General features: G+C 38.4%; 1 protein-coding gene across 2 annotated transcripts in view; it reads left to right on the top strand.

Moving 5' to 3' along the window:
• VIRMA (vir like m6A methyltransferase associated) overlaps positions 1-24,286 on the top strand; it is a 94,330-nt gene that overhangs the window by 35,711 nt on the left and 34,333 nt on the right. For both annotated transcript variants that reach the window (XM_053558634.1, XM_053558633.1), the window contains exons 9-16: positions 4,862-5,353; positions 6,433-6,587; positions 8,703-8,785; positions 12,452-12,545; positions 12,676-13,220; positions 13,752-13,987; positions 14,447-14,699; positions 18,301-18,518. In XM_053558634.1, coding sequence (XP_053414609.1) covers positions 4,862-5,353; positions 6,433-6,587; positions 8,703-8,785; positions 12,452-12,545; positions 12,676-13,220; positions 13,752-13,987; positions 14,447-14,699; positions 18,301-18,518 — 2,076 coding nt within the window. The remainder of the gene's footprint in view (positions 1-4,861; positions 5,354-6,432; positions 6,588-8,702; positions 8,786-12,451; positions 12,546-12,675; positions 13,221-13,751; positions 13,988-14,446; positions 14,700-18,300; positions 18,519-24,286) is intronic.

The raw sequence follows: 24,286 nt of genomic DNA, 5'->3' as shown, positions 1-24,286 counted from the left end.
AACTGAGTCTCATCTTACTACTGGGACCCTCTGAGGAACTGGCTAAAATGTATTTCCTTTCAGCCTTTCCTGAAAGACTCAAGGTTGGGCATTTATCAACCGGTCTTTTCCCTTTTGGCTGAAGGTTACCAAGAAATTTAACTCTTCCATGCTTCTCAGCTGTTTGTTTGTCATCTGAGCACCCTGTAATGGCTTTGGGGAAAACCCTGAGAAAGAAAGATAGAGGCCCAAAGCGAATGCTTAAGACTAGATCCTGGCAACCTACACAGATTGTATAGTGGGAGGAGATCAGTGGAACCTTGGGGAGCAGTAATGTGTAAGTGATGGCCAGAGTAGGAGTGTGGGCAGGATACTTAGAAGGAATAGAAAGACAAAACGAAAACTTGCAGAGAATAATGCCATGGAAATCAAGGAAGAAAGTAGTTTCAGGACGTGATGAATGGTTTGTTGTGTCACATACATTTGAAAGGTTTAGAAGGTAATACAGACGGTAAGGGAGGAAATTCATACATATAAGAAAACTGATGCCTAAAGTTGTCAGTAACATTTATGTCCATTTTGCAGTGTTGGGTAAATATGTTCTTTTTCCCCTAAGATGATATAAAGAATAGTTCTAGGATTTGATAAAGGGTGCTATGTGTAGTAATACTAACTACTTGTGTTAAAAATTGATAGTTGTTTTTTTCTCCATATTTGAAGCAGGTAGGTTTGGATATCAGACTAGAGGAAATAAAGGGCATTGAATGAATGTGGATTTTATTTTTGGGATGCAGGAAGATCTCAAATATTTTGGAGTAGCACATATAATATGATCAGAGTAGTTTCTAAGATTTTGTGTTGTAAGATGTGTTGCAATGGAAAAAAATTAGAGTTATGAGGTAGATTAAGGTGGTCTGAAGTTTCTAGTACTAGGTGTTAAGTACTTGGTCTCAAATAGTGACACAAGGAATGGAAAAACAAATGTGCTAATATAGAGAGAGTTTGTGAAAGAGCAATTATAGTACTAGTAGATAAAAGAAAGTGGAAAGGAGCAAGAGATTTTTAGCCATGGTAACAATTGAAACTTGTTTTATTGATAGAAACTGGTAAATTAGGAGGGAGAGGGAAAGCAGAGTGAAAGCAGAAATAATTGCATTTTGGAAGGATTAGTTTAAAGTGATGGCAAGACTCCAGTGTCCTAATGTCTTGTGTCAGTGTCCACAAGATCACTAAGATTCTCTAGGAGGACTCACAAGATTCAGCATGTAGTTATACTTCACAAAGAAAAAAGGTATAAGACAAAATCTGGCAAAACAAGTCAGAAGCTGCCAGAGTCTTCTAAGTGGAGTTGCCCTGGGCCTGCCTGATTCCTCCAATGACAAGTTGTGGCATGTGTGAAAAATTGCCTGTTGAGGAAGTTCTTCAGAAATTTGGCGCCCCTTTTACATTTCTTTGTTTGTTTATTTATTTATTTATTTTGAGACAGAGTCTCATTACGTTGCCCTCAGTAGAGTGCTGTGGCATCACAGCTCATAGCAACCTCAAACACTTGCCTCAGCCTCCCAAGTAGCTGGGACTACAGGCACCCGCCACAACACCTGGCTATTTTTTTTTGCAGTTGTCGTTTAGCTGGTCCAGGCTGGGTTCGAACCCACCAGCCTCAGTGCATGTGGCTGGCACCATAACCACTGTGCTACGGGCACCTATCCTTAACTTTTATTTTAAATGACAAGCAACAACTATAAATTTTATGGGGTACAGTGTGATATTTTGATAAATGTATACATTGTGCAATACTTACGTCAAGCTAGTTGGTGTCCAGGCTTTTTACTGAGGGATAGCCATGTAGCTACTTACTGTCTATAGTACCAGAAATCCAGATTTCTAGCAAAAAAGCACGTGTTCAAGACCATATTGTTTGCAAAAGTAATGTAGGCACAGTGAGCCATTCTTAACCAGTTCAATGTGTGGGAACCCTCCCAAAAGTCCAACTTCCTAAATGTCAGGAGCAGGCCTCTAAGAATAAGCAGTCTGAAGCCTGCTATGTTAACTATTTTCCAATAAGGTGGTGAAGGATGGTTTTAGAGCATAGACATTCTGGAATTTGTCTTTTGTTTGGCTTTGTAGTAGTTAGTAGGGTGAAATTTTATTATCATGAAGTAGAAGCATGAGTTTAGCAGTAACAGGATTGAAGAGGCAGTTTTAACTTTTGATAAAAATAAATTCTGTTTCTTAATTCACTCATTAGTACTATTTTGACAGGTGCTTACAGAAGCTATTAAGTCGCTGCTCACAGTGACTAAAATTATGAAGAGAGTGAGTCAGAATTTGAATAATTTTTATCCTTTTTAGCATTCAGAAAATTACAATATTGGCGGTGCCTGTGGCTCAGTGAGTAGGGCGCCGGCCCCATATGCCAAGGGTGGCGGGTTCAAACCCAGCCCCGGCCAAACTGCAACAAAAAAATAGCCGGGCGTTGTGGCGGGCGCCTGTAGTCCCAGCTGCTTGGGAGGCTGAGGCAAGAGAATCGCGTAAGCCCAAGAGTTAGAGGTTGCTGTGAGCCGTGTGACGCCACGGCACTCTACCCGAGGGCGGTACAGTGAGACTCTGTCTCTACAAAAAAAAAAAAGAAAATTACAATATTTTTCCTAACTCAAAATTGATGTATTTACAATTAGTTCATCTTCTTTTGTAGTTAAGAAATGTCTTTTTAAAATTTCTTAATTTTTGAAAAAATGTTTGTTTTTTTTCTTTAAAATCTGGTTAAGTTTCATTTTGAAAATGTTGATTTTAGAAGAGTTTAGGGAAGCTGAAGTGAGAGGATTGCTTGAGCTCAGGAGTCTGGTCTGAGCAACATAGCGAGGTCCCTCCCACCCCCCCAACTCATTTTTTAAAAAAAGAAAAGGAACAAAAGAGTTTAAATCTGGCAGTGCCTATCAGTAAGGAAAGAAATCTATACACATAAGAAAACCAATGCCTAAAGTTGCCAATTACATTTATGTCTATTTTGGAGTGTTCGGTAAGTTCATTCTTTCCCCCATAAGATTACATATAGTAAAGAATAGTTATAGGATTTGATAAAGAGTGCTATGCATGGTAATATTAATTTGTACATGTTAACCATTGATAGTTTGACAGTTTGTCCTACTAGAGAAACTAGAGTAATTCTGAGCATATGATATTTTTCTGTAGTACATTTGTTCCTCAGTATCTATTGGGGATTGGTTTTAGGACCTCCTTTGGGTGCCAAAATCAGAGGATGCTCAAGTTCTTGATATAAAATGGCACATCTTCTTGTATACTTCAAAGAGTCTTTAAGTTACTTATAATATCTAGTACAATGTTATGTAAATAGTTGTACTGTATTGTTTTTGTATTTTTTTTTAATTATTTTTATTTATTTATTTATTTTTATTTTTTTTAAAGAGAGTCTCACTTTATTGCCCTCGGTAGAGTGAAGTGGCATCACAGCTCACAGCAACCTCCAACTCCTGGGCTTAGGCAGTTCTCTTGCCTCAGCCTCCCGAGTAGCTGGGACTACAGGCACCCGCCACAATGCCTGACTATTTTTTTTTGTTGCAGTTTGGCTGGGGCTTGGTTTGAACCCGCCACCCTTTATATATGGGGCCAGTGCCCTGCTCACTGAGCCACAGGTGCTGCCCTGTTCTTCTTTAGAGAAGAAGAAAGAAGTCTGTACGTGTTCAGTACAGATAGATTTTTTTTTTTTTGGAGATAGTCTTACTACATCGCCCTCAGTAGAGTGCTGTGGTGTCACAGCTTACAGCAACCTCAAACTCTTGGGCTTAAAGGATTCTCTTGCCTCAGCCTCCTGAGTAGTTAGGACTATAGGCGCCCACCACAATGCCCGGCTATTTATTTATTTATTTACTTATTTATTTATTTATTTTTGTGTGTAGCAGTTGTCGTTGTTGTTCAGCTGGCCCTGGCCAGGTTCATACGCGCCACCCTTAGTGCATGTGGCTGGTGCTGTAACCACTGTGCTACAGGGGCTGAGCCAGGTCAGATAGATTTTAAAAAATATTTTCAGTCTGCAGTTGGTTTGAATCCACAAATGTGGAACCTATGAATATGGACAGTTGACTGTATATATATTTTTTCTAAATACACTAATTCATATGAGTAGAGTAGAACCAGGGTGGAAAAGAAGCATTTGATAACTGGCTTTCCACCCTAGAACAGGGTGGAAAAAAGACCCAGAATTTAAAGTCAGGGCTAACTCTGGAAAGAGCAAACTTGTCAACTTTTGTTGACCATCTATTGTCTACTGTCTAGAAGAAAGCTGCATAGAACTTTCACTTTTGTTTTGTCTAGTGGAAATAAGACTTGCTACTCACATTATGTTTTCAGTTAAAGCAATATATTACTGAGGATAAGGATTATGGCCATTAAATAGTTTTACTTGAGGAAGGGCACGGTGACTCACTTCTACAATTCTAGTACTCTCAAAGGCTGAAGCGGGTGGATTGTTTGAACTCAGGAGTTTCAGAGCAGTTTGAGCCAGAGGGAGACCGGTCTCTAAAAAAATAGTTGGGGGGCGGCGCCTGTGGCTCAAAGGAGTAGGGCGCTGGCCCCATACGCTGAAGGGGGTGGGTTCAAACCCAGCCCCAGCCAAAAAAAAAACTGCAAAAAAAAAAAAATAGTTGGATGTTATGGCAGGTGCTGGTTGTCCCAGCTACTTGGGAGGCTGAGGCAAGAGGATCTTGAGGTTACTGTGAGCTATGATGCCACAGCACTCTACCGAGGGTGACCAACTGACACTCTGTCTCAAAAAAAAAAAGTTTTACTCATTTCCAGTGTAGTGAATAAAAACATGAAGAATGCTTTGCACTGACTTGACATATATCAATTAACTTGTCCACAGATATCTTCACAGTCATCACTTCTTGGAGTTGGTTACCTTGCTTCTGTCAATTCCTGTAACAAATGCTCACCCTGGTGTGCTGCAAGCCACAAAAGATGTTTTGAAGTTTCTTGCACAGTCTCAAAAGGGTCTTCTGTTTTTTATGTCGGAATATGAAGCAACAAATTTGTTGATCCGAGCTCTGTGTCACCTTTATGATCAAGATGAAGAAGAAGGTCTTCAATCTGATGGTGTTATTGATGATGCCTTTGCCTTATGGCTACAGGACTCAACACAGACGTTGCAGTGTATTACAGAACTATTCAGCCATTTTCAGCGTTGTACAGCCAGTGAAGAAACTGACCATTCAGATCTCTTGGGAACCCTTCACAATCTTTATCTGATTACTTTTAATCCTGTGGGAAGATCAGCTGTTGGCCATGTTTTCAGTTTGGAGAAAAATCTCCAAAGTCTTATTACTCTAATGGAGTACTATTCCAAAGAAGCCTTAGGGTAATTTTCTACTTCTTAAATTTCCTATTGTGTTAGAAAACTAGATCACTAATATGCTAGTTTCTTAAAAGAAGGTGTTGCTTTGAGAGAAGAAGAAAACAAAATTATATTTGATATAATAACATAACTTGTTAATTAAGGATTAGAATGACAAATTTCTAACATATAAGATATACCTGTAAAGCAGTGAAATGGACCTTTTAGCAGTAGCTTTCAGTTTCCCTGTGATACTAGCAAAGATTGTAACTGTAGTACCCTTGCTGTTTTGTGGTAGAGGGGAATTCTAAGGCATAGGAATATATATACCTTAAGAGTAGTAAGAAGGCTGAGGCAGATGGATTGCTTGAGCTTAGGAGTTTGAGACTAGCCTAAGCAAGAGTAAGACCCTGTCTCTACTAAAAAAAGAAAAACTGCCAGGGTATGATGGCAGGTACCTGAGGTCCCAGCTACTTGGGATGCTGAGGCTAGAGTATCACTGAGCCCAAGAGTTTGAGGTTGTTGTGAACTATGATCCCAGGGCACTCCACCCAGGGTGAGAGAATAAGACTGTGTCTCAAAAAAAAAAAAATAGAGTAATGAGGAGACTTGCTATCTTCTGTTTTTGCCTTGTAAGCCATTCCAGGTACTCTGGTTTCAGAATTGCTTTGACTAGTTAGGAGGAATTGACAATGATAGTAGTTATGAAGAGCATGTGCAAGAGAGCAGAGGGATTTTATGTGTGAGAAGAGAGACTTGTCCTCTTTTTGGCTTATGTCACACAGAGCAGTGACATCCAGATAGTTCTCTTCACAATGGGGACTTGGTATAACTCCTTGAGTGACAGATCTTTTGAGGGGGAGTGGCTATGAAAGGCAAGTAACAATGGCTTCTGTGCCTAGCTATATCATGACAGTTCTGTAGTAGAAGATAGAATATTGAAGGCAAATGATCACACTTGTTCCTATTTATCCAGATTTGGAAATATTTTAAAGGAGACTAACAAAGTATACTTGCTAATATTTCATTGTTCTTATTTCTTAACTTTAACTTTGGAGTTTAACTTTCCACACCCAAATCTTACAAACCTTATTTTGTTTCAGTGATTCCAAATCTAAGAAGTCAGTAGCTTATAATTATGCATGCATACTTATTTTGGTGGTGGTTCAGTCTTCCAGTGATGTTCAAATGCTAGAACAACATGCAGCATCTCTCTTGAAGCTTTGTAAAGCAGATGAAAATAATGCTAAATTGCAAGGTATGGTACTAAAGTTATTTTAAGCATTTGTAACGTGAAGGAAAAAGCCTTTGAATATCTATAATTAGTGCTTCATTATGTCTTAGTAATATATCTAGTAATACTCTATTTTTAACTTCCTGAAATTACCTTTTATGAATATAATTTATAAAACTAAAGGTTTATAAAGCATCTTAGTATATAAATGAAAAAATTCAAAAGTACCCTTTTCTGGAAAGTCATGAAATTGTATATTGAAGTTTCTGATCAAAATGCAAGAGGTAGTTTTAATAATTTCAAGACAAACTCAAAAGTTCATTTTTGGGTACAGTTTTACGTCTGTGTTTTGCTGTCTATATATTTCTAAGTATAACACTGTTTGAAGTATAATGTACAAATCTGTTAGTGGATTAATACATTTTTGCATTTCTCAAAAGTAAAGAATGATTTTGAACCATTATCTTTTTAATATATAAATGTATATTAAATGAAGTTTATGGCAAACGCTTATGTGGGCAGTCTTGAAAAGTTTATCTAATCATAGTTTTTTAACTATTTTATTTTGGCTTCTGGCTTTCTGGCCTTATCAAGTAGAAAATTTACTAACATTGAGTAAATATTATAACAGTGCTTTATAATAGCATGTGGACTCTTTTTTTTCCATTTTAATCCTAAGTTTTACCTGTGATACCTCTAGTAAAAATTAGGTAGTAAACTCAACTTCCTATCCTGTGAATAGATTTTTTTTCCTTAAGTATGCTTTGAGGGTACACACTACCTTTGAAAGTATTGTTAATGCTTTAATACTTCTTTCTGGGTGATAGGAACATTGCTATTTTTTTTTTTTTTTTTTTAGACTGAGTGTCACTTTGTTGCCCTTGGTGGAGTGCCATGGCGTCATAGCTCACAGCAGCCTCAAACTCAAGGGCTTAAGTGATTATCTTGCCTCAGCTTTCAAGTAGCTGGGACTACAGGTACATGCCACAACCCCCAGCTATTTTCTTTCTTTTTTTTTTTTTTTTTTTTTAAGAGATGAGGTCTCGCTGTGGCTCAGGCTGTTCTCAAACCTGTGAGCTCAGGCAGTCCACCCGCCTCGACCTCCCAGAGTGCTAGGATTACAGTTGTGAGTGACTCTGGCCCATTGCTATTTGTTTTAATATTATTGTTTGTTAATATTGTTCATCTGTGCTATGTATTCTGTATATGTGAGTTAATTTTAAAGTACATAGAAAAAATATTCAAATGTGTACAGCTATTATGCTCACAGGGGAGGGATTATTGTTTTTCATTTCCTTTAATCATTCCTATTAAGTGTCTGTAATAAAAAGTTTGCTGTTGGCCGGACGTGGTGGCTCATGTCTGTAATCCTCATACTCTGGGAGGCTGAGGCGGGTGGATTGCCTGAGCTTACAGATTCAAGACCAACCTGAGCAAGAGTGAGACCCTGCCTCTAAAAATAGCCAGGCGTTGTGGTGGGTGTCTGTAGTCCCAGCTACTTGGGAGGCTGAGGCAAGAGAATCAATTGCTTGAGCGATTGAGTTTGAGGTTGCTGTGAGTTTGAGGTTGCTGTGAGCTATGACTTCATGGCACTCTATCAAGGGCGACAAAGTAAGACTGTCTCTAAAAAAAAAAAAATTTGCTGTTACTCTTTGGGCATGATAGAAATTACTTTTAATTTTATAAAGGCAAATTAGGAAATTGAAAATTAAAAATTCACACTAAGGGAAAAGGCAGTCAGCAAGATGTCTCCCTATAGGTGTGATTCCATTAGACATTAATATATTTTGTTTAAACTTTTGGGGGGTGTGGAAGGTGAGGCAATGGCAAAGATAGATAAATAAACACTGTGTTATATCGGTTTATTAGTTGTTTCCTAAATCTTTTTTTAAATGTTGTAAATTGATTATTGCAAAAAGTTCATTTTAATTAGATGGACTATTTAAGCATTTAAATATGGTAGGGCTATTTCATTTGGAAACTTGTGTAAAGAGTTGGACGCAAGTTCGTTGCTGTATGTAATTTACGTTGCTGAAATCAGTATGGATCTGATTATATTTTTCTTTGAAAAAAATCCTTTACTTTCTTTGTCATAAAAACTTTTATTTTTAAATATTAATTATTCTTTTTATTTTTAAGAACTTGGCAAGTGGCTTGAACCTCTGAAAAACCTTAGATTTGAAATTAACTGCATCCCAAACTTAATTGAATATGTTAAACAGGTAGGTGAAACTTAAATAGTGCTTTTGATTTTCATGAAACTGTGTGGTAGTATATTGTGATTTTGCATTAAATCACCTGCATAGATAATTCAGAGGTTATTAAATGTCCTGATTAATTTATTGGACATTGTAGATACAGAATGGTATATGGATGTAGTAGATGTGTAATGTGTGTGCATTAACACACATCCATAACCAAGTTCTGTCCTATATTTTTCCTTTGTTAGGGTTAGTATCACTACCATCTGGGTGATGTTTATAAAAATGTTTTAAAAGTTAAATGTTATCATGGGCAGCACCTGTAGCACAGTGGTTATGGTGCTGACCACATGCACCGAGGGTGGTGGGTTCGAACCCAGCCCTGGCCAGTTAAACATCAATGACAGCTGCAACCAAAAAATAGCCAGGTGTTGTGGCAGGTGCCTGTAGTCCCAGCTACTTGGAAGGCTGAGGCAAGAGAATCGGTTAAGCCCAAGAGTTTGAAGTTGCTGTGAGCTGTGACGCCATAGCTCTCTACCAAGGGCAATATAGTGAGACTCTGTCTCAAAATAAATAAATACGTACATACCTACATACATACATAAAATAAAATAAATAAATGCTATCATAATGTAACATAATTTTTCAGTTAAGGCTTTAATTGGTGGAAAAGAATTTCAGTCAAAATATTTAGGTGAAAATTGATAATGGCCATTTGCAGATAATTGCAGTGGGGGCTAGTTCTCTATGTGTGTTAATTTGGGATGGTCATGTCTGCAGTTGAAATAATTTGTAAAAGTTGAAATTCATAAAATCCATAAAACTCAATAGTAGAAAAAATTCATATGCAGTTAAGTAATTTATAATGAAAAAAAATCATTGCATTGTTAGTCTTAGAATTTGGTTTTTCTTTCTTTTTTTTTTTTTGAGATAGAGTCTCACTCTGTTGACAGGCTAGAGTGCCGTGGTGTCCACCTAGATCACAGTAACCTCAAATTCCTGTGTTCAAGCAAGTCTTCTGCCTCAGACTCTGGAGTAGCTGGGACTACGGACACCTCCCACAATGCCTGGCTAATTTTTCTGTTTTTAGTAAAGATGTAATATCACTCTTGTTCAAGCTGATCTCTTATCTCCTGAGCTCAAACAGTCCTTCTGCCTTGGCCTCCCAGAGTGCTAGGATTATTATTATAGGGATGAGTTCATAGTTTGCTCATTAGTTGATGCAATGTGTAGCATAAGAAGAAGGGCTAAAGGCACTCATGTATACATAAAATGTTTTGTGCTAAAGGGGCAAAATGGACCTTGAATTATCTCTTTCATTTAGTAGGTGAAATCTCTGTGCCTATGTGTGTATATGAGAGAGAAAGAGTGTATGAGAGAGAGCAGGAGATGTATAAACATCTTGGTCTTGGAATTGCAATGTGTGTTACCAAAGTAATTATGTATATTGTTTAATCTGTTGCTATTTTGACACAACAGTATTGTTTGGACTTATTCTGCTTCAGATTTTTCTTCACTAATTTCTGTGCCCTTGTCTTTTATTCCATCTCTCCTATGAATACTTGTACTTCCTATGGTTTCATCATGTTCTTCTGTGTTCTTACTCTGGGTCTCAGATGACATCTAGAACTTTTCACTATATTTTCTTTTATTTAGCAGAAGTACAATTAATATCCTGTAAAGTTAGATGGTCATGTATTCTGGGTACTTGTGCATGGTCGAGTGAGTATTAACAAGATGTTCAATAAATTACCAGATGACTTGAAGTCTTTAACCAGTAAGAAATTTAGTTGTTGAAACTTGAATTATATGCTGTGATTAAAAGAGTTTTAATTTTAATGTAAATCTTTATCTCACTAATTGTGATTATTATAAGTGGTTCTCATCCTCAGATGGCCTATAAACAGTTGATCCAAGACTGAAACTTCATTCTATGGCTTCCTGCTGCTTTATGTGATTTGTGGAATTGCAAGGAAAATAATTAAAGGAAAAGATAATCTAAAGTGGGAAATATATGAGATAATTTTATTTATTAATTATTATTATTATTATTTTTTTTTTTTTTCAGTTTTTGGCCAGGGCTGGGTTTGAACCCACCACCTCTGGCAAATGGGACCAGTGCCCTACTCCTTTGAGCCACAGGTGCCACCCTATTTATTAATTTTTTATACACTGAGGCTTAGAAGTTGGAATAATAATTTTTTGTTTTGCTTTTTTTTTTTTTTTTTTTTTTTTTTTTTTGCAGTTTTTGGCCAGGGCTGGGTTTGAACCCACCACCTTGGGCATATGGAGCTGGTGCCCTACTCCTGTGAGCCACAGGTGCCACCTGTTTTGCTTTTTTAAAGACAGGGTCTCACTCTGTTACCCAGGCTGGAGTGCAGTGGCCAGATGATAGCTCACTATAACTTTCAACTCCTGGGCTCAGTGATCCTCCTATCTTAGACTCTCCAATAGCTGGAGTACTGGCACATGCCACCTCACCTAGCTAATTTCTAAAACTTTTTGAAGAGGTAGGGTCTAGCCTCTATGTTGCCTAGGTTGGTCTATAACTCCTGGATTCAAGGGGTCCTCCTGCTTTGGCCTACAGGATTATAGGCATGAACCATCTGACCCAGTCAGAAGTTGGAGTAGTAACATTTTTGAATGTTATTTCTTATAAGTTATAAGTTCCCCCCCCCCCCCGCAGTTTTTGGCCAGGGCTGGGATTGACCCCGCCACCTCAGGCATATGGGGCCGGTGCCCCACTCTGTTGAGCCACAGGGGCTGCCCTTCTTGCAAGTTTTTAACCTATCCATCTATAATGCTGGTCTGTGAAAGCTACAAAAATTTAAATGTAACTGTTTGTTGCCAGGAAACATAGCATAGACAGGTGCTAAAGACATAGGTAATGTATTTCTTTTTCCCCTAAACAATTTCCCAGCTGGTTATAATAACTAGAGTCCTTCTGTATGTGCTTTTTAAAAAAATGTATGTTGGGTGGCTCCTGTGGCTCAAGGAGTAGGGCGCCGGTCCCATATGCCGGAGGTGGTGGGTTCAAACCCAGCCCTGGCCAAAAAAAAAAAAAAACAGTAATCAAATAAAATAGTATTAAAAAAATGTATGTTATGTAATCCAAAAATATTCTTTTTTGCTTCCTCAGATTTGAAAGAGGGTTAGTGCCCACAGGGCTTTTTATTTTTTATTTTTTTGCAGTTTTTGGCCGGGGCTGGGTTTGAACCCACATATGGGACCGGCGCCCTACTCCTTTGAGCCACAGGCACCACCCAGGGCTTTTTAAATATGGAGTCATTACTTAAATGTGGGGAAGGAAATGTATAAAAAGGGTATATAGAAAGAAGCCATTTTAAACTCTTAATACAGAGCATCTGATACATTTCTGTTTGTTGCTTGTGTTTTAGTCAGTACTTTTATTTAAAATTGTTCTTTTTATTTATATAATATATATGCAACATAAAGTACATATATACAGATGATAGTACATATAATGCAATCTATGCCAAAGATTAAGTAATCTTGATAACCTTTTTTAGCTCTAAGCCTTTTTTCATGTTTTAAATTTGCTTAACAAATATGAAATATTGTACATAATCTGAAGCTTTGATTTTTGACTAATGCCTTGTCTGGATTTTTCTGTTTATCTGATGGGTACCAAGAAATAAAACTTCTTGTTCATTTTTATTTTTAAAGAATATTGATAACTTGATGACCCCAGAAGGAGTTGGCCTTACCACTGCCTTACGTGTACTCTGTAATGTGGCATGCCCACCACCTCCTGTTGAAGGTAGTGTGGCTACTATACCTTTAAAAACTGCTATTCTTTAAGCCTAGTATAAATATCATTTATTAACTATTTAAAATTCTTAACCATTATTAACATGTAAGTAATTAGTATTTTCTTTTCTTACGTAAAGGTCAGCAGAAAGATCTGAAATGGAATCTTGCTGTTATTCAGCTTTTTTCCGCTGAAGGAATGGACACCTTTATTCGAATTCTGCAAAAATTGAACAGTATTCTGACTCAGCCTTGGAGGCTCCATGTCAACATGGGGACTACCCTTCACAGAGTTACTACTATTTCAATGGCTCGCTGCACACTCACGCTTCTTAAAACTATGTTAACGGAACTCCTGAGAGGTGGCTCCTTTGAGTTTAAGGACATCCGTGTTCCTTCCGCACTTGTTACTTTACATATGCTCCTGTGCTCTATCCCCCTCTCAGGTCGTTTGGATAGTGATGAACAGAAAATTCAGAATGACATCATTGATATTTTACTGACTTTTACACAAGGAGTTAATGAAAAACTCACAATTTCAGAAGAGACTCTGGCCAATAATACTTGGTCTTTAATGTTAAAAGAAGTTCTTTCTTCAATCTTGAAGGTTCCTGAAGGATTTTTTTCTGGACTCATACTTCTTTCAGAGCTGCTGCCTCTTCCATTGCCCATGCAAACAACTCAGGTATCACTTCCATATAACATGCATCTTATAAATGACTGCAGTAACACTTTTTAAAGAGCCAGTGATTTTGTTAAAAAACAAAAAAACCCCTCATCTCCTTCCCCCCAAAAAGACATAAAATAACTGGATGAGGGAGAGATAAAACTGAAGCAAGTTGGTCATTGAGGAAATATGAGGGTAATACTTTACTTAAATTTTTGTTAAAGTGAGTTTTATTATGCTGTTATGTATAATTGTACTTACATTTTCCTGTTATTTTAAATCCCTTTTCCCTCCTTTATCATGTGTTAGAATTTGTCAATAACTAGGTTACTTCACCAATGGACTCTACTCAACTGACTGCTAACCTGAAAACGCTAAGATCTTTTAGACTCATTGAATTCAAGCAAATGTTTAATTGTATAATAGAAAATTAAATGTTTTAAGCATGCAGTAAAGATGTTCTTTTCATAACAGTTCTTCCTGAACAGTTTTTGTGAGTATAAATAAATATAAAAATCTACGTACACACACATTATACTTTTTTAACAGGTTATTGAGCCACATGATATATCAGTGGCACTCAACACCCGAAAATTGTGGAGCATGCACCTTCATGTTCAAGCAAAGTTGCTCCAAGAAATAGTTCGCTCTTTCTCTGGCACAACCTGCCAGCCCATTCAACATATGTTACGGCGTATTTGTGTTCAATTGTGTGACCTTGCCTCACCAACTGCACTTCTGATTATGAGAACTGTGTTGGATTTGATTGTAGAAGACTTGCAAAGGTATTTTCATTTTGCATTAAAAATTTTTCTTCAAGTTTTTTTGACACATACTTTTTTATTCATTTACAATTTGGAAAACTAAGGTTCGGAATGCCCAGTGCTACATATACATGTAAACATACACACATACATAAATATGCACACGTATGTGTATATGAAGATTATTTTTAATTAAAAAGTTTTAGATTTCATCATTTCATGCACAAGATACCTTGAAGGTCTTGATTTTGGGTTTTTGGAAGGTGAACTATAAAGAAGCATTCTGATTTAAGAAAAAACCTGACTTTATAAAAATTTTAAGTAATTGTAAAATGCCAGAGAAGTTCTCATTATGTTTAAAGAGTGAAATGCTTTATACAAAATTTGTGTGAGTTGATAGGTATTGAAAAATAAATCTTAGATAAGCAATGTCTTAAAAAATCAAGAACTAGTTTACTAAATATGTTGATTTTATTTCAGCACTTCAGAAGATAAAGAAAAACAATATACTAGCCAAACCACCAGGTTGCTTGCTCTTCTTGATGCTCTGGCTTCACACAAAGCTTGTAAATTAGCTATTTTGCATCTAATTAATGGAACTATTAAAGGTGATGAAAAATATGCAGAGATATTCCAGGATCTTTTAGCTTTGGTGCGGTCTCCTGGAGACAGTGTCATTCGCCAACAGTGTGTTGAATATATCACATCCATTTTGCAGTCCCTCTGTGATCAGGTAATTATAGTTATTTTATACAGTCTGTGTTTCTGTTTAACCATCTCTTGATGTTAATCAGTAGTTCTCAACCTGTGGGTTGCGACCCATAGGAACTGTATTAAAGGGCCGCGGCATTAGGAAGATTGAGAACCACTGATGTAAATCTTGGCTGTGAGTGAAGACCTCTCCCCTATGTTTTATTATGCCTGCTGTTGTTCAGGGAGATAAATTTGATGAGTGAACCAACAGTAAATTGGTGCTTCATAGCTTTCCTTGGTGTTTTTTTTTTTTTTTTCACATTTTAAAGATGTTTTATTAAAAAAAAGAAAAACCAAACAAACAAAAAGCCCAATCCAAGAACTCTTGGTTCTGGAAGTCTGGGAGCAGCTTAGGCTTGTGGGGAGTCCTTCATGTTTAGTATTATGTACTTCCTGGGTTTCTCTGAATAACTTTTTTCCTTTCCTTTATAAGATCACAGCCTTGGGTAATTGCCTTACAAGCTGCTATTTCTATATTTTTGGGGTCGATTTTGTCTATTATGTTCATTTTCTTTCCCATTATATTACATACCAAATCATTCTTGAATTTTTATCTCTGTGATTGGTTGAATTAATTGCTTGTTAGGGCAACTTTTGAAAGCATCATAGGCTACTATAGTTTTCATGTGTGTTTCAGATTACGGTGCATGTAGGTGTTGGCTAAAAGTAGTAGTATTTTTTCCTGTTGTTTGTATTATTTCCTGTTGTCTAAACTTTTATAGTTTCACGAGTTAATAAAATAGTTTTAACTTCTAAAGCCCATTCTGATTGGTATCTTTGGAAAAGATATCTATGGCTAATATCATTTCAGCTTGCTAGAATGATCCTGTTAACTGGTCATGATATGTGATTTTTTTTTTTCACGCAGAGTATTTTTAATAGAGTCCCACGTTGGGCGATTATCTTTTCCTGGCTTAATAAAAATTCAATCTGGTTACATTTAAGGTTCAAGTCAAGAAAGAACTTTTTTTGTGTGACTTGTTTTCACAAAAAGAGAACATAGTAGGAGATAACTTTGGATATGATAGAAAGCATTTTTAAGTCCTTATATCTCAAAGGGTCCACTTGGTTGATATGAGCTTTATAATCTTTTTTTTGTTTGTTTGTTGTTATCGTAGTTGTCATTGTTGTTTGGCAGCCTGAGCTGGCTTCTGGCCTGCCAGCTCTCTTGTATACGGCTGGCGCCCTAGCCACTAAGCTATAGGTGCCGAACCTTTATAATCATTTCGGATTGCATGAGTACACTGAATAGCACTATGCATCCTGGCTGCCCTTATCACACAAACCTCATTGATGGCCTCAGTTTGTTGTATTTGCCTTCTGATTCAAGCTTTGTTTTATAGTTTTAAACAAAGTTGGATACTGGTTTACAGCATGTGAAGTGATTAAAGGTGGCAAAATGTACCCTAAAACACACTCCCAAATGCTATGGTAAAATGCAGTTTACTTCTGTAAAAACAGCAGTGGGAATTTTTAATTATTAGCTAAGCTTGCTTAGCATTAGAAAAACTGAATGTTAGAAGTATATGAAAAACAGAGGGAAATATTTGATTAGAAGACTGTGCTTAAAAGTTTGTTGCTTATGATATTTTAAATTCCAATATTGTCATGTGTGGTGGCTCATTCTCATAATCCCAGAACTTGGGGAGGCAGAAGTGAGTATATTGCTAGAGGCCAGAAGTTCAAGACCATGCTGGGCAACATAGTGAGACCCCGTCTCTACAAAACAATTTAAAAATTAATTGGGTGTGGTGGTGTGCACCTGTAGTCCCAGATACTCAGGAGGCTAAAGTGGAGGATCACTTGAGCCCAGGAAGGCTACAGTGAGCTGTTATTTAACCTCTGCTGTCCTCCATAGGTGATAAAGCAAGATCTTTGTTTCTTTAAAAAAAAAAAAAAATTAAAATATTGATGTGTTTATTAAATTTTATTTCTCTGAATAGTTTCTTTATTAATTCAAAAGGTAGAAATAAATAAATAACGTAGTAATTCAACTGCTTTAATACCAAAATTTTTTTTGGTTGGTGGGGGGGTACACAGTCTCACTTTGTTGAGGCTAGAGTGCCATGACCTCAACCTAGCTCATGGCAACCTCAAACTTCTGGACAGTCCTGCCTCAGTCTCCTGAGTAGCTGGGAATATAGACACCCCATCCCCACCCTGTGCACACATACACGCATGCACACACACACAATGTTGGGCAAATTTTTCTATTTTTAGTAGAGACAGAGTTTACTCTTGCTCAGACTGATCTTGAACTTTGCCACTGTGCCTGGCCCAAAATTTTTTTTGTATTTAACTGTTTGAAAATAGAAACTATACTCATTACAATACAGAAAGAATATTTTTTCAATTTTAGAGTAAAAATAACATCATGTAAAATACTTGTCTTTATTTCTTTTGGTATGTATTCTTTTCTTTGTTTTTTTGAGACAGAGTCTCACTTTGTCCCTTGGTAGAGTGCTGTGGTGTCACAGCTCACAGCAACCTCAAATTCTTGGGCTTAAACTATTCTCTTGTCTTAGCCTCCCAAGTAGCTGGGAACATAGGTGCCCACCACATTGCCTGGCTATTTTTTTGTTGTAGTTGTCATTGTTGTTTGACAGGCCTGGGCTGGCTTTGAACCCACCAGCTCCAGTGTATGTGGTTGGCACCCTAGCTACTGAGCCTAGATATATATTCTTTTTTTTTTTTTTTTTTTTTGAGACAGAGCCTCATGCTGTCACCCTGGGTAGAGTGCCAGGGCATCACAGATCACAGCAACCTCCAACTCCTGGACTCAAGCAATTTTCCTGCCTCTGCCTCCCAAGTAGTTGGGACAACAGGCACCCACCACAACACCCGGCTATTTTTTGGTTGCAGCCATTGTTATTTGACAGGCCGGGCTAGATTTGCACCTGCCACCTCAGGTGTAAGTGGCTGGTGCCTTAGCCATTTGAGCCACAGGTGCCGAGCCTAGATGTGTGTTCTTGTGTTAACTTTTATAAAGGGGCGAAATGACTCCTTTCTTTTTTTTTTTTTTTGAGACAGAGTCTCACTATTTCTCCCTTGGTAGAGTGCTGTGGCGTCACAGCTCACAGCAACCTCAAACTCTTGGGCTTAAGCGATTCTCTTGCCTCAGCCTCCCAAATAGGTGGGACTACAGGCACCAGCCACAATGCCTGGCCATTTTTTGTTGCAGTTGTCATTGTTGTTTAGCTGGCCCTGGACTGGGTTCCAACCGCCAGCCTCAGTGTATGTGGCTGGCGCCATAACCACTGTGCTATAGGCACTGAGCCAACTCTGTTATTCTTTTTTTTTTAATTTTTATTAATTAATTAATTAATTAATTTTTTTTTTGGCCGGGGCTGGGTTTGAACCCGCCACCTCCGGCATATGGGACCGGCGCCCTACTCCTTGAGCCACAGGCGCCGCCCCAACTCCATTATTCTTAATGTGTTTGAATATATAGTTGGGATGGGATCATAGCCATAATATTTTAATGAGATAGTTGCTAAGTATTAATTGCTATGTATTTCTCAAAGTGATGGTGATAATGATTTTACAAATCTGTTTTTTCCCCGCTTCTTTCCCCCCCACAGGACATTGCACTTATTTTGCCAAGCTCTTCTGAAGGTTCTATTTCTGAACTGGAGCAGCTCTCTAATTCTCTACCAAACAAAGAATTGATGGCCTCAATCTGTGACTGTCTATTAGCTACACTAGCTAACCCTGAAAGCAGTTACAATTGTTTACTGACATGTGTCAGAACAATGATGTTTCTTGCAGAGCATGATTATGGATTATTTCATTTAAAAAGGTAATGCTTTGTCTAATTTAATATACTCTTAAATTTAATTTTTTCACTATATCACCTCCCTCCCCTAAATTAATTACTTCATACCTGTTGTAGAAAGTTGCAGGTATGATTTCCTTCATGAGACATTTTTTTTTTTTTGTAGAGACAGAGTTTCACTTTATTGCCCTCGGTAGAGTGCCGTGGCATCGCACAGCTCACAGCAACCTCCAACTCCTGGGCTTAGGCGATTCTCCTGCCTCAGCCTCCCGAGTAGCTGGGACTACAGGCGCCCGCCACAACGCCCGGCTATTTTTTTGTTGCAGTTTGGCCGGGGCTGGGTTTGAACCCGCCACCCTCGGTATATGGGGCTGGCGCCCTGCTCACTGAGCCACAGGCGCTGCCCAAGACATTTTTGTATTTATGGAAAAGATTGATTAGCAGTTAAATGACACGCTTATATTAGAATCTTTGGGCTCGGTGCCTGTAGCACAGCGGTTATGGCACCTATTACAGCGGTTATGGCACTGACCACATGTACTGAGGCTGGCAGGTTCGAACCCAGCCCAGGCCAGTTAAACAACAATGACAACTGCAACAACAAAAAAATAGCTGGGCATTGTGGCAGGCACATGTAGTCCTAGCTACGTGGGAGGCTGAGGCAAGAGAATTGCTTAAGCCCAAGAGTTTGAGGTTGCTGTGAGCTGTGAAGCCACCTACTCTACTGAGGGTGACATAGTGAGACTGCCTAAAAAAAAAAAAAATAGAATCTTTGGGATTAAAAATGTAAATTGAATAGGTAAATCAATTAATGTGGGTATGATGCAGTATTTAGAAGGAATTCTTATTGTCCAGGGCTGCTAATCCATGCTTTAAGGTTTGTTGATGTAACGTTGGACATGCTGTTAGTACAATTTTATAGACCCTTAAACTGAAAGAGCTGATTCTATATATAGTTGTTTTCAGATACCAAAATCCACAGATACCAAATCCCTCAGATACCAAAATCCACAGATGCTTAAGTCCCTTATATAAAATAGTGTAATATTTGCATATAACCTATGCATATTCTCTTATATTCTTTAAATTATCTCTAGATTACTTATAATACCTAATACAAGGTAAGTACTATGTAAGTAGTTGTTAATACTATAGTTTTAAAATTTGCATTATTTTTTATTTGAGCCCCCCTTCATTCTAAGTGTACTTGTGCTTTTCGTTACATTGAAAATTGTATAGTGGTGAAATCAGGGCTTTTAGTGTACCCATGTTTGCATAGTGTACATCGTACTTGATGTACAATTTTTTTCTTTGAGCCAGAGTCTTGTTCTATTTCTTGGGCTAGAGTGTAGTATTATATTCAAAGGTCACTGCAACCTCAAACTTTTCGGCTCAAGTGATCTTCCTGATCCAGCCTCCAAGTAGCTGGGAAAACATGTGCCACCATGCCTGGTTGATTTTTTTCCATATTTTATGGAGATGTGGTCTTGATATGTTACTTAGGCTGATCTCTTAACTTCTGGCCTCATGAGATCATTCTGCTTTACCTCCAGAATGCTGGGATTACAGGCGTGAACCACTGCATTTAACCTTGACATGTAATTTTTGATCCCTCATATTGCCTCCAACCCTACCCCTTCTTACTTTCCAGTATCCATTGTTCCCCTGTGCAATAACATGTATACCCATCATCTATCTCCCACTTGTAAGTGAGAACATGTGGTATTTGTTTTTCTATTCCTGAGATACTTAGATGATGGTCTTCACTTCTAGCCAAGTTACTGCAAGAGATACTATTTCATTCCTTTTTATGGCCTGTAGTATTCCACATGTTTATATATGTACACATATATATCTATATGCACACACATATTTTCTTCTTTTTTTTTTAAATACATTACAACTTCCATATTTGATTGTCTTCCTACCTTGACCACCTCCTTAAATTGACCTAAATTTCGTAGACTGGACATGTACCACATATCGTCAATGGATGTTCTGTATGTTGACCAGTTTAGTTATAGTCTCTTGGGTGGTCGACTTACAGAGGTTCTTCTGTATTTTCAATTCACAGTTGGTTGAATCTGTGGATGCAGAATTCATAGATATGCAGGGTTGACTATTTCCTTTTCTAGGGGAAAGGCTGAGTTAGAATTAATTTGAAACGATATAAATTTTAGGCTGTTTGGAATCTCAAATATAATTTCTGCTCTAATCTGTTTATGTCCTGATCTTTTTCTTTCTTTCTTTTTTTTTTTTTTTTGTAGAGACAGAGTCTCACTTTATGGTCCTCGGTAGAGTGCCGTGGCCTCACACAGCTCACAGCAACCTCCAACTCCTGAGCTCAAGCGATTCTTTTGCTTCGGCCTCCCGAGTAGCTGGGACTACAGGCGCCTGCCACAACGCCCGGCTATTTTTTGGTTACAGTTTGGCCGGGGCCGGGCTTGAACCCGCCACCCTCGGTATATGGGGCCGGCGCCTTACCGACTGAGCCACAGGCGCCTCCCTTTTTTTTTCTTTTGAGTCTCACTCTGTCACTAAGAGTAGAGTGCTATGGTGTCACAGCTCACAGCAACCTCAAACTTTTAGGCTTAAGTGATCCTCTTTCTTCAGCCTCCTGAGTAGCCAGGACTACAGGCATCTGCCACAGTGTCCATCTATTTTTAGAGACAGGGTCTTGTTCTTGCTCAGGCTGGTCCTAAACTCTTGATCTTGGGCAGTCCGCCTGCCTCAGTCTCCCAGAGTGTGAGGATTACAGGCGTAAGCCACCCCATTTGACCCCTGATTTTTTTTTTAACTAGGAAGACAAGAGAAAGTTACTGGCTAGTATTAGATTTCTTTGGAATTTATTGAAATTTATATGGGATTATGAGATAGTAGGGAGGTAGAAACATACAGTAGAATCTCTGTACATTACCACCCAAGAGACTGTAATAAAGTGGTGAACATATGGAAGTGGTTAACATAAGGAACTAAGCCTGCTCCTTTTTTTTTTTTTTTTTTTGGAGACAGAGTCTTACTATGTCGCCCTCGGTAGAGTGCTGTGGTGTCACAGCTCACAGTAACCTCAAATTCTACGGCTTAAGTGATTCTCTTGCCTCAGCCTCCCAAGTAGCTGAGACTACAGGTGCCTGCTACATCACCTGGCTATTTTTTTGTTATGTTGTCATTGTTTAGCTGGCCCAGGCCGAGTTTGAACCCGCCAGCCCCAGTGTATGTGGCCGGCACCTAACCACTGAGCTAGCGCTGAGCCTAAGCCTGCTCTATTGATGTATACAAGTAGTGCATGTCTGGTCTATGAAAAATTAGTCAACTTAAGGAGTTGGTTAGCTATAGAGCGGAGGTTCTACCGTATTTGTGCTTTTCTCATTTTTTTTTTTTTTTTTGAGACAGTCTTATTTTGTTGTACTGTGGCATCATAGCTCACAGCAACCTCAAACTCTCAGGTTCTAAGCGACTCTCTTGCCTCACTCTCCCAAGTAGCTGGGACGACAGGCACCCACCATAATGCGCAGCTGTGTTTTAGAGATTGGGGGAGGGGTCTCGCTGTTGCTCAGGCTGGTCTCGAACTCCTAAACTCAGCAATACACCCACCTGGAGGCTACTGTGCCTGTCCCTTTTCTCATGAATTCTTGTGGCATTAGTTGAAAATTTATGTTCCACATTCTGTGTTTGGTGCTAGTTACTCTCTTCTCCATCTCCTTGTCCTGATACACCTGTCTCCTGTGTTTCCTCTTAGTTGGTGGTACTTGTTTACTCTCCATTATTCTCTCTCCAGTTCTCCAATCTTTGATCAAAGTCTTTAATAACCATTTTTTTGTTGCTTGGGTATTTACTGTATATCCTATAAAACACACCTCATATGCTACACTTCTGAGAAAGCCAAAAAGATTTTTTACTCTTAGCTGGGTTAGGTGAGTCCACAATAACCTCTGCCATAGCATTATCTCTGATTTCACTGGCTTTGCTAGATTCATTTTTCTGGGTTTTTGTTTGTTTGTTTTTTGGAGACAGAGTTTCACTGTTGCCCCTGGTAGAGTACCGTGGCATCACAGCTCACAGTAACCTCAAACTCTTGGGCTTAAATGTTTCTGTTGCCTCAGCCTCCTGAGTAGCTAGGAGTATAGGTGCCCGCCACAATGCCTGGCTATTTTTTTTTTCTTTGGTTGCAGTTGTCGTTGTTTAGCAGGTCTGGGCTGGGCTCAAACCTGCCAGCTTTGGTGTATGTGGCTGGTGCCCTACTCACTGAGCTATGGGCACCGAGCCTGTTTGTTTGTTTGTTTTTTGAGACAGAGTCGCCCTCTGTAGAGTGATATGACATCACAGCTTACAGCAACCTCAAACTCTTGGGCTTAAGCGGTTCTCTTGCCTCAGCCTCCCAATGGTCTTTTTTTTCAGCACGGGGTTCTTACTTGTGTTGTCCAGGCTGGTCTCTTGCTCCGGGCTCAAACATCCTCCTGCCTTTGCCTCCTGAGTCCCTCCTGTATTAGCCTCTTGTGTTGCTGGAAGTACAGGTGTGCTCCACCAAACCCAGCTTTGTGATTCTCTTTTCTTTCTTTTTTTTTTGTTTGTTTTTGGCCGGGGCTAGGTTTGAACCCGCCACCTCTGGCATATGGGACCGGCACCCTACTCCTTGAGCCACAGGTGCTGCCCTGTGGTTCTCTTTTCTTAACTGTAATTTTTTCCTAAGTCATCTTAATGTATTTTCTTTTTCCCTTTTCCCTTTCTCTCTCTGATAAGCTCCAAGTAACTCAGTAATGTACTTGACATTAAAGGCATCTCAATAACTTTGTATTAGTCCTCCAAAATATATCCTGAAATTGATCACTTTTCTCTATCTTTGTAGCTGCTGATCTTATCCAGGCCACTATAATTTCTTTCATAGTCCATTATAGTAGCCTCTTAACCTGTCTCCTTGCTTCTATTATTGTTTATCTAAAATTCATTCTCTCAGCAGCCAGAGATTTTTAAGTTTTTTTTTTTTAAGGGAGATTAATAAGAGGAAGAAGTTTATTTACAGTGTAAAAAAGGAAAATCATAGAGTGATTACCCAATATCTCAATGGGATCCAAATATTTTTTATACTATCCTTTTGGGGGGGGATAAAGACTACAGGTATTTCTGTTTAAGGGCAGTAAATGTTTGCTAGGGATGGTGAATGGATGGGGAAACAGACGGACTTGTAAATGATTCTCTGCAAATTAAATTAACCAGAGAGGGGTATTATATTGAAAATTATTTGGGATGGATTGCATTCTTTATCATTTTTTCTGCCATATATTGAGATAACAGGGAGGGGAAGGGAAGTCAATTTTTCTTTTTTTTTTTTTTTTTTTTCATTGTTGGGGATTCATTGAGGGTACAATAAGCCAGGTTACACTGATTGCAATTGTTAGGTAAAGTCCCTCTTGCAATCATGTCTTGCCCCCATAAAGTGTGACACACACCAAGGCTCCACCCCCCTCCCTCCTTCCCTCTTTCTGTTCCCCCCCCATAACCATAATTGTCATTAATTGTCCTCATATCAAAATTGAGTACATAGGATTCATGCTTCTCCATTCTTGTGATGCTTTACTAAGAATAATGTCTTCCACGTCCATCCAGGTTAATACGAAGGATGTAAAGTCTCCATTTTTTTTAATGGCTGAATAGTATTCCATGGTATACATATACCACAGCTTGTTAATCCATTCCTGGGTTGGTGGGCATTTAGGCTGTTTCCACATTTTGGCGATTGTAAATTGAGCTGCAATAAACAGTCTAGTACAAGTGTCCTTATGATAAAAGGATTT

Source organism: Nycticebus coucang, chromosome 13 (genome assembly GCF_027406575.1).
Source record: "Nycticebus coucang isolate mNycCou1 chromosome 13, mNycCou1.pri, whole genome shotgun sequence".
Lineage (NCBI taxonomy): Eukaryota > Metazoa > Chordata > Mammalia > Primates > Lorisidae > Nycticebus > Nycticebus coucang.
This window is presented reverse-complemented; position numbering and strand designations above follow the sequence as displayed.